We start from the raw sequence: 9,392 nt of genomic DNA, 5'->3' as shown, positions 1-9,392 counted from the left end.
CGTCACGGACGCGTCGCTGAGAGGGCGTGGGAGGGAGGTGGGAGGGAGAGACGGACACTGTGTGTGTATGTGGAGAGAGAAAGAGAGGGGGGAGAGGGGGGGGGGGAGGGAGGGAGGGGGGGAGGGAGGGAGAGAGGGGGAGGGAGGGAGGGAGAGAGAGAGAGAGGGGGAGAGAGGGGGAGGGAGGGAGGGAGGGACGGAGAGAGGGGGAGGCGAGAGAGAAAGGGTCCCCCGCGCCGTCGTTGAGCACCGTCCACCAGCCGGCAAACCTTGCGTCGCGGACGAGCGAGTCGATGACGGCGCCGACGCAGTACGGCTGCCCCGGCGCCGCCACCACCTGCGCCACCACATGCAGGCCCGCCGCCACCCACCCGTAGTAGACGGGCGTGCACCGCACGACCCACTCGAGCGGCCGGCGCCGCACGTGCCGCCGGAAGATGCCCGAGCCGCGGCGCGGCGTGCCGAGGCCGAGGCCCGCCTCGTCAGACGGAAAGGGCGAGAGCAGGCCATCCGGTGTCTCGTCCACGTCGTCCGCGACGCCGCCAAACAGCCGGCCCGTCTCCTCGAGGTCCGCCGACCACCCGACCCACTTGGCCTCGAGCGCGCCGACGTTGACGCGGGAGTCCTCGGTCGGGTCGACCGAGGCACCGATCGGCGCCGAGCGCGGCGATGGCGGGCCCGGCTCAATCATGAAGCGCAAGTGGAGTGAAGGCGGGCGTTTATACCACCGTAGAGTGCCAAAAAAGAAAAATTTCCCCACCAAAAGAAAAACGGTGCTGCAGCGGGGAGAGCGGAGGGTCCGATGCGCTAGATGAATCGAGTTGAGACCGGCGGGCGGGGACACGAATGGGGTCCCTGAACGCTTCCGCAGGCGAAAGGACAAGACGAATTTTTAAACGCTCTGCCGCGCTGCTGGCGCGCGGTTGATCGCGGCGCCGACCCCGCGGCGGCGCCATCTCGCGTGGCGGGACGCGGCGCTGCGTCGGCGGGGCCAAAACAGACGCGCGCGAGCTCGCGGCGCGGCCGCGCGCCGCGGCGGCAAAAACATCACTCATCAGCGTCTACTTCAACTTGACTTGGAGCACTTGGAGTGCAGTTATCAACCTCACATCCAAGGCGGGCGTTTATGTTCCCGGGCATTCACACTATATTCCTGAGATAATTTAGCGATTATATCCATAAGGGATTTCATCCCTTTATGGATTGGAGATTCGTGTTTTTTGGTTCCGGTTTTGGGTAAAACGTATACAGCGAACGCGATGCGGCCTCTACCTAGCTTCCTGCTTCTATGCGCGAGCTACGGCGTGACCGCTATCGTTCATGGCTTCCCCTCCGGGAAGAACGGCCTCGACTACTGCATCGCCGAGGCCGACACCACCAGCGACACGGGCACCCCCTCATTAGCGTAGCCTGATTCGATCGCAAGTACATCGTCGACTCAAAGGCCAGAGTGGACATCGAAACTTCCTGTGCTGTGTTGACCTTTACGCTTGCCTGCACCTTTGCACCCCAGCCACCAGCGCCAAGTTCCGCAGCTGCACTCATCGATTTGGCATACTTCTCTGCGGTATCGACGACCATCTTAAAGAAGTTGGTTTTGTATGCATCGGTAAGTGCCGATGCGTTCGCCTCCGCTCTTTTGAGCATCTCATCGGCGTCTATTATGTCGTAGGGAGATGGAAACGATGCGCCGCTTGGGTACTCGAAGCTGTCGCCTCCCTGGGCGCACCCCTCACACCCGTACAACGCAAACGCTTCCACTTCGACTTTGCCCTTGCCGGTATTCGCCTCGATATTCGCCTCGAAAACAGCACTTGGAGCCTCGAAAACATCACTTGGAGCAAACAGTGTGCCGCGCCGCGCCTTCGGATCGAACTCCGGCGTTGTAATGGAGAAATCGACCTGCATAGGCGAGAAGGTACGTGAGTGGAGTGGCAACTAGTCTACCTACAACAGGATCGGACATCACACTCGCCGGGATCGCAGCCGTGTCGACGACCTAATACACGTGAGCGGAGTGTCAGCCTACCGATGTCACAGAGAGGCTCGGGGAACTATCGGGGGGGACTATCGGGGCTCACCGGGATCGCGGCCGCGTCGGGCACGAACACCGACTCGAGGAGCTCGGAAACGCCGCCAGAGCCGTACGAAGAGAGTGCAAAGGCCGAGCAGCCCAGACCGACCACCACGGTGAGGAAGACGCACAGCGTCTTCGTCGAGCAGAACTTGCCGAAGCGGAAGCCGGAGAGCGTCGAGGTCGGCTCGGTCTCATCCACGGCGGCCTGCAAAGAGAATCCGGCGTAAGTATGCAGGCGGCGAGTCTGTGGTCAACGGCGTGGAGCCGCGGGGCGCCTTGCCGTTGCCACCGACAGACTCGGGCGAGACCGATTCGAACTGCGGCGCGCGCGACGCGCTGTCAAGCAAAGGCGCGGGGCAGTGTGTGTCGTCTGTGGGAGGGCGTGCACCGAGGACTCCTTCTCCTTTCCCTTCTCCTTGCCCTTCTCGTCCTCGTCCTCGTCCTCGTCGATCTCCGCCTCGACGTTCGTCTCGACGTCGTCGAGCAGATCGTACTTGTTGGAGACCTTCGTGGACTTGACCTCGCCCTTGCGCTCCGTCTTGTTGCGCGAGTTCGAGACGATCCAGTCGGGCTCGCCCTACGCATCGAACGCGCGATGGGGTCAGTCAGTGGGTCCGCAGACGCACGGCACAGAATGCGGCGCTCGCCGCCGTGGCGGCCTTCTCCTCTGGAAACTCCTTGGCCGAGACGGTCCAGCCGTCGTCGCCCTACGCAATGAAAGCGGGGTGGGGTCAGGAGTGGTCGGCAGGCGCACGGCGCAGAAGCAAGGCGCTCGCCGCCAGGGCGGGCTCCGGAAACTCCTTGATCGACGGCAGCGTCTCGCCGCAAACCGCCGCCTGCTTTAGGGCCGTGTCGATCTTGATGACCGGCTTGAGCGCCGGGTCGTTCTTGATGACGCCGGTCTCGTCAACGGAAGCCTCCGCGCCAGTCTTTGCGATGGCGCCGGCGGCCGGGCGCTCAAACTTGGACCAGAAAACGGCGGGCGGGCTCGGCGCGTGGGCGGCGAACATGGCCTTGGCCTTGTCCGAGTCGACCGGGCCCGCGTCAGGCGCCTTTTCCGCGGCCGGGTCCTTCTTGAGGACGTCCTCCGTGCCACACTTTGCCACGGAGATGTTGACGTTCTTGACGCCGCACGCCTGTGGGCGAGGGAGAGTACGCGCAGGCTTTCAGAGACGGGAGAGGGATGATAACGATCCTGGCGAGCGCACGCGCACCTTGGCTCCGGGGAGCGAAGGCTTGGCTCCGGGGAGCGAAGGCGACACCGACGCGGAGATGACGATCGTGATGCGGCCGTCGTCAGCCGGCACGATTCCGACCTTCGCGAAGGACTTCATCGGCGACAACTCGCCCGCGACGTTGCCGCCGCCCGTGTCAATGCCGTCCTTGAGCGGGCTGGGCTCGCTCTTGGGCGGGATGCCGACGGCCTTGGCGCCGGCCGGATCTGGAAACTCCTCTGGAACCTCCTTGGTCGAGACGTTCCAGTCGGCGACGCCCTACGCATCACGCGGGACGGATGAAGGAGTGGGTCGGCAGACGCACGTGCGCAGAATGCCAGGCGCTCGCCGCCGGGGCGGGCTCCTCCACCGGAAACTCCTTGATTGACGCGCCGGACTCGGCCACGGTGACGTCCTCAGCGGGTGCGGTCTTGCCGCTCGCCTGGGGAGAATGGGAGCGTGTTGGGAGGAGATGGTAGCTCTGCGACAAGCGCACACGCACAAGCCTTTGCTCCGAGTAGCGGAGGCGACTCCGGCGCGGAGAAGACGACGACCTTGATGCTGCCGTCTTCGGCCGACACGATGCGGGCCTTCACTTCCGTCTTGTTCTCGGACATGTTGTTGATCGAGTTCACTCGTACCTATGGTATAGGGGGCGGTGGGTGGCGGGTGTGTGATATTCACGGGCGGGGGGGTGGGGGGGCAAATTAAGGTCAAATTTCGTCAATTAAAATTAATTAAGCTCATTGACGAAACTTGATGGGGATAATCTCGGGCAATCTCGGGTGGCGCATCAGAACGAGCGATAGAGGTGCGGAAGTGCCACACCGGTCTCGGATGCGATCTCGGGCAATCTCGGGGCATTAATTATGCTGATTGACGAAACTTGATGGGGACAATCTCGGGCAATCTCGGGGCATTAATTATGTTAATTGACGAAATCTCGGCTCAATCTCGCCAATCTCGGCTAATCTCCTGCTCTGATTGCTGCACATCGTGTTCCGGGCACCAGTGCTGCTTCTCTCTGCTTTGAGAGCGTCTTTGAGGGGGGGAATTGAGTGGAAGGGGGGCTCAAGAGGGCTGCACCTACTCGCAGCGCACGCAGCTTGAGGCCCGGCGCCAAGGAAACCGCGGCACACCCGCCTCGCCCACGTTGTTTTGGATCTGCGAGGGCGCAGGCGGCGGCCAGCGAGCGTCAGCAGCATAAGATGGGACGAGCATAGCGCGGGCTCGTTTTGGGGGTCGCGGGGGCGCATTAGGCATGAAGGCGACCCGCGGCCGCGCGCTCAGCAGCGCTCAGACCGGCAATCCGATTGTGCCAGACTCGATCCTCGGCGGCTCGCGCGGCGGTCGCAGCACGGCGTGCAGCCGGGCACGGGCTCGCTGCAGTGGTGGTTGTGGGGCGAGGCGAGAGGGCCCGCGCGGGGGCAGCTCTCATCTCGCGCTGCGTCGCGCCGGGCGAGGGGCGAGGCGAGAGGCAACCATGGCAAAGGCACCTGCACACCTTCCAAGCTGCACCCCCTTCCAAGCTGCACCCCCTTCCAAGCTGTCCCCTCCACAATCTGTACCCCCAACGTGTCTCGAGGTTCTCGAGGTGGATATCCTTTGGGAGAGTTTTGTTCCTTTGGCCGCGTTGGGTAGCGAGGATTGGTGTGTGTGTGTGTGTGTCACTCACTCACTACCCCCAGCTTCGCGAAGGCGACGCACCATTTTTTGAGTCCTTGTGAGTACTGTGAGTGAGTGAGTGTGTGTCACTCACTCACCATTCCACGACGGGGCACCCAGTGAGGGAGGGCGAGACGATCGAGGGGTCCCGTACCATGCGGAATCGACCCTATCCAGTGCTCAAGTGCTCAAGGGCACCCATCATGATACGCTCGGAAAAAATTCGCGCTCACCACATTCAGCACGAGGCTGCGAGCGGGGCGGGGTGCGCGCTGTGCCTCGGGAGGTACAACACAGTAACCGAAAAAGAATTTTGAAATCAAACTCTCACAAAATGAGCACAGACATGCTACACTGCTGAACAATGCGTTAGTAGAGTACAACGGTCATGAAACATGTGGGCGATAGATCTGGCGGTCGGAGTTGACCGGTGGAAACTGGAACAGAGAGCGAGAGCCGAGAGCGAGCGCGAGCGAGCGAGCGTACCTACATGCCCTCCTCGTCACGAGAGTCCTTGTGGCCAAGCCAGGGCCGCGCCGCCGTCCCCACACGCGCTGGACGTGCCGGCACTTTGCGCGCCCTGCGTCGTCGTCCCCACGCAACAGCGCGCGTTTCGCTGCCCGCTCACCGCTTGGCCGATCGCGCCATCGAAGCCATCGACGAGACCGCCAACGTCGCCATAAAGGCGCCCGCAAGCTTAACGAGCGCCGACGAGCCACCGCCCTCTCCCCCGCTTTCTGGAGCCGGGCCGAGGAAGTGGCTTGCTCCGGCATCGCCCGCCCCGGCCTCCTCCTCCATCTCCGCGTCCGCAACCGCGCACTCAGCCGATCCGGCCTCGAGTTCGTACCCAATGTCGAACCACAAGGAAGAGATCTCCTCCAGCGTCCCTTCGGACGCGATGCTCGGCTTGCGGCAGACGCCGGGTCGATCCGAGCCGGCCGAGACACCGTCCCCTGCCCCTCCCGGCGAGGGCGGCGGCGGCGGGACGACGGAGAAGTGGTCCGTCGCAAAGAGCTGCAGTGGCCGCCCGTTGGGGAGGCAGAAGCGCTTGGGCGGGCTCGACATGGCGATGAGCTGCTCGGTCACGTCGAGAGGCACGCCGCCGAACGGGTCTGGCGGCCGCTTGGCACCGCCGCCGCCGCCGCCGCCGCCGCAAGGCCTGCAATCGCTGCCCGTGGCGCCCACCACGAGGGAACGCAGGTCCGGCTCCGCCTCCTCGCGCGCCGCGCCGAAGGACGGGCCCGCCGCTGCCGCCGCCCCCGGCGAGACGGCCGCCCCCGTGGCTCCCCCCGCCGAGGAGGAGGAGGAGGAGGAGCAGGGGGAGGCGTGGGGGGCGAGCGAGGTCGCTTCCGGCGGGGGCGGCAGCCTCGCGGCCGCCGCCGCGGCGGCGGGCGGCGGCAGCGGGGGCGGCGCCGGAGTGGGGAGGGGTGTGGCCGCGATGCCGCCGAGGGGAGGCAGCGCGGGCGGCATGCCGGACTTAGCCCACGGCGGCTCGGAGGGCGCGGCGAGGGGCGCCACCGGCGCGGCGCCCGGCGCGTGCAGGAAGAGCTCGACGAGCCCCACAAAGGCGCGGCCCTCGTGCTGGACGAGCATCGCTCCGCGGCAGTCGAAGAGCGCGTAGGCGGCGGCGGCGCGGTCGTATGCGCGCACCGGCCGCGGCGTCGACATCTCGAGCACCTGCTCATAGGAAGTGGCTCGGAAGTGGCTAGGAAGTGGCTCGGAAGTGGCTAGGGAGTGTCGAGGAAGTGTCTAGGAAGTGTCCTCATCTCGAGCACCTCGTCCGGCGCACACGCGCGGTAGAGCTCGCCAAAGAGGCGCCGGACCAGGTGGCAGTCTTCCTGGTGCACGAAGAGCGAGTTGATCTCCATGGAGCCGGACTGCCACGTCGCGTCCATCTCGCGCACAGCGGCGAAGGAGGCCTCGAAGGCGGCGTTGGCGTAGAAGCGGGCCTCGCCGTCGCGGCGCGAGCGCACGTTCACGAAGCCCGCCGAGGAGCTGGTCAGCTTCTCCTCGAAAAAGGACGGCAGGTCGTCGTCGTTGTCCCCGAGCGCTGGGAGTGGTTCGGTGGCCTGCGGGCGGGTCGAGGAGGCCGAGGGCGAGGAAGTGACGGTGAGTTGGGGCACCGACGCGCCCTCGTCGTGGGCGGGGTTCCGCTGGGGGAGAGATGGCCAGGATGGCCCGCGGCGGGCACCAGCCTGCCCGTGGCGTGAGGTGTGCGGCTCTGCTGCAGGGCTGGCGGTGCTAAACCCTTCTATCGTGCACCTCCGCCATGACGTGGTCGAGCGCAATGTCGTAGTGGTTGCAGAGGCGCGTCACAAACTCGGTGAGCTCGTAGGTGCCGCGCCGCCGCGCCGTCGTCGCGATTGCGCGGAGGACGTACCGAGCCGCCACCGGCGAGGCGCCCGGCGCCAGCACGTACGACAAGGTGTCTGCAAAGGAGGAGGAGGTGGTGCCCGGAACTTGAGCAAGCGCCTGCGTCAGCATGGAGCTCGGCGCGATGTGAAGCAGCATGCCGCCGCCCGGTGCCACGACTCTGCACGGGGCCGAGCTGCTGCTAAAGGCCTTGCGCTTGTCGACGGCCTGAGGCGCTGCTGTGCAGCGCACGCCGAGCCGCGCGCAGCGATCACACTTGCGGCCGCTCTGCGGGTCCCATGGGAGGCCGTCGAGGCAGCACTTGGTTTTGGCGGCCTTGCAGGCCGTGCAGACGCGCGCTCGAGGCGGCATCGCGACTCTGTCGGCGTGCGACCGCCTGATCTCCGGCTTGCGCCTTGCCTGGTCGCTGGCTAATTCTTTTTTGCGCATTGAAATTCCATCCCACATTCGCCCCTTATCCTCTCCAACGCGCATCGATGCCAATAAACGGCACGCACGCGGCAACGAAAGGCCAAGAAGTGAGGACTCCTGACGAACGAAGGCGCGCCCACGATGGGAGACGGTGTTTGTTTGCTGGGTCCTAAAAAAGGTTAGGGTTAGGGTTAGGGTTAGGGGCCACTGTAAAATAAAATGAACTCGGGGGCACGGGACGCGGCACAAACGGGGCACAAACGCCAGGCTACAAAGACGGGGCCACTGTAAAGCGAGCGAAAGCAGGTGCGAGACATCAAGATGGCTGCCGCGCCAGACGATATCTTTGGTCCGTCCCTTCTGGGGGTGTTTGATTTGAGCGGCGTGATGGACGTGTTGGGCGACGCGCGGGAAGATGCATGGGCTGAGCAAATGGCCGGCGTGGCGCGTCGCAACCGGCTGCCGATGCCGACGGATGAAGAAAAGCGGGACGCCGCGCGACTCAAGCGGATGATGGGCGGCTTGATGCTTGAGCGTCTCGGTTTCATGCACGGCTCAGTGCACCACCTGATCGAGAACGTCTTCGCTGAGTGCGTTGAAGCTGGCACGTCTCTGAACGACACGACATTGAACGGCGCGTTCCTGTCTCTGCTCGACACGCACGTCGCCGGACTGCGCTGCACCGCTTCGCACCAAATCCTTGGACTCAATGACGAGACGGCGCGGTTCACGATTTCTCTGCCTTCTGAAGGCGCGATTCAGCTTCCGGGCCCGCCTCCAACTGGCATTGAACGACATCGTTACCCAGGCATCATTGACGCCAACTCCATTGACGCCAACTTTCTCTACCATCTGCGTGAGTTGTACCGCAGACGCTTCCACGTCGCTTGCCCGATGCAGGAGCGCGTGCTTGTAGCGTCCTCGAGTTCCGCCCAGCACGGCACGACTCGAGTGGCGCTCGTGGCCCAGCACTGCCAGCCCGCGCCTCCGAGTTCCGCCGTGCCTGAGGTCAGCCCGGAGGGGTTTGACATCACCTCGGTGCGCCACTTCAACTCGATCATGCGCGGCGTGCGCGTGGACCTCCACTGGCCACGCATGAAGGTGCTGCTACTCGCCTCGAGCCACGACGCCGAAGACGGTGAGCACTCTGGCCTTGAGCGCCTCAGCTCCGAGCTCGTCTCCCACATCGGCCATTTTCTTCTGCACGGCCGGACCGACCTGAGCGGCTACGAGGTCGTCGGCACGTACGCGCTTCCCTGGGAGGAGCGCCCCGAGTACGACATGGTGATGGCGACATACGGCCACGGCATGTGAGATGGCCGATGTGTCCCGTACCTGAGTTCCTACCCCTGTCATACACTCACACTCTGTGGACTGCCCGGGTGCCCCGCGAGGAAGTGTCGAGTGTGGATCGAGAGAGCAGAAGTGTCATGGGCCCCCAAGGTCGTCCGTGGGGTGCATTCTGAGATCCCTTGATCGGGACCCATAGGTTACTATACTTAAAATGAGCGGCATCGCGAGCTCTTTCCACTTTCGAAGAGAGCACTTCCAGTTTCCGACCGAAGACGGCATCGCCGTAAGAATCCGTAAGTTCGCGCTACAAGCTCAAGCAGCTGGCCAGGTAATGCGCAACATAATATTCACTGCCCGTA

At 64.4% G+C, this 9,392-nt stretch overlaps 3 protein-coding genes across 3 annotated transcripts in view; 1 reads left to right on the top strand and 2 right to left on the bottom strand.

Annotated features, from left to right (window-relative positions):
• EMIHUDRAFT_457710 (hypothetical protein) overlaps positions 1 to 691 on the bottom strand; it is a gene marked incomplete at its 5' end in the record, with an annotated part of 4,253 nt that extends 3,562 nt beyond the window's left edge. The window contains one exon of the mRNA XM_005777116.1: positions 251 to 691. Within this exon, the coding sequence (XP_005777173.1) occupies positions 251 to 691 (441 nt within the window). The remainder of the gene's footprint in view (positions 1 to 250) is intronic.
• Positions 692 to 3,330: 2,639 nt separating this feature from the next.
• EMIHUDRAFT_469290 (hypothetical protein) lies at positions 3,331 to 7,728 on the bottom strand. The gene is made up of 7 exons (XM_005777115.1): positions 7,219 to 7,728; positions 6,732 to 7,025; positions 5,585 to 6,633; positions 4,999 to 5,021; positions 4,301 to 4,377; positions 3,790 to 3,932; positions 3,331 to 3,728 (listed from the first exon to the last, which is right to left on the bottom strand). The coding sequence occupies exons 1-7, from the start codon at positions 7,678 to 7,680 to the stop codon at positions 3,578 to 3,580; spliced, it is 2,199 nt and encodes a 732-aa protein (XP_005777172.1). The 5' UTR covers positions 7,681 to 7,728; the 3' UTR covers positions 3,331 to 3,577.
• A 319-nt stretch (positions 7,729 to 8,047) lies between these two features.
• Positions 8,048 to 9,247, top strand: EMIHUDRAFT_443810 (hypothetical protein). Its single transcript, XM_005777114.1, has one exon. It carries the CDS (start codon positions 8,062 to 8,064, stop codon positions 9,052 to 9,054), a length of 993 nt encoding a protein of 330 aa, XP_005777171.1. The 5' UTR covers positions 8,048 to 8,061; the 3' UTR covers positions 9,055 to 9,247.
• Positions 9,248 to 9,392: the final 145 nt, after the last annotated feature.

The sequence above is a fragment of the Emiliania huxleyi genome (assembly GCF_000372725.1).
Source record: "Emiliania huxleyi CCMP1516 unplaced genomic scaffold EMIHUscaffold_269, whole genome shotgun sequence".
In the NCBI taxonomy this organism is placed as follows: Eukaryota; Haptophyta; order Isochrysidales; family Noelaerhabdaceae; genus Emiliania; species Emiliania huxleyi.
Note: the sequence above shows the minus strand (reverse complement) of the source record. Positions and strands in the feature narration are given on the sequence as shown.

What these genes read in the sequence shown, in the direction of transcription:
- EMIHUDRAFT_469290 (XM_005777115.1), bottom strand. Translation starts at nt 7,680, where the DNA reads ATGCCGCCTCGAGCGCGCGTCTGCACGGCCTGCAAGGCCGCCAAAACC. An exon ending in TCGACCACGTCATGGCGGAG is followed by an intron (nt 7,026 to 7,218) that starts GTGCACGATAGA and finishes ACCCGCCCGCAG; the next exon opens with GCCACCGAACCACTCCCAGC. An exon ending in TCACAAGGACTCAAAAAATG is followed by an intron (nt 4,378 to 4,998) that starts GTGCGTCGCCTT and finishes CGCTGCGAGTAG; the next exon opens with GTGCAGCCCTCTTGAGCCCC.
- EMIHUDRAFT_443810 (XM_005777114.1), top strand. Translation starts at nt 8,062, where the DNA reads ATGGCTGCCGCGCCAGACGATATCTTTGGTCCGTCCCTTCTGGGGGTG.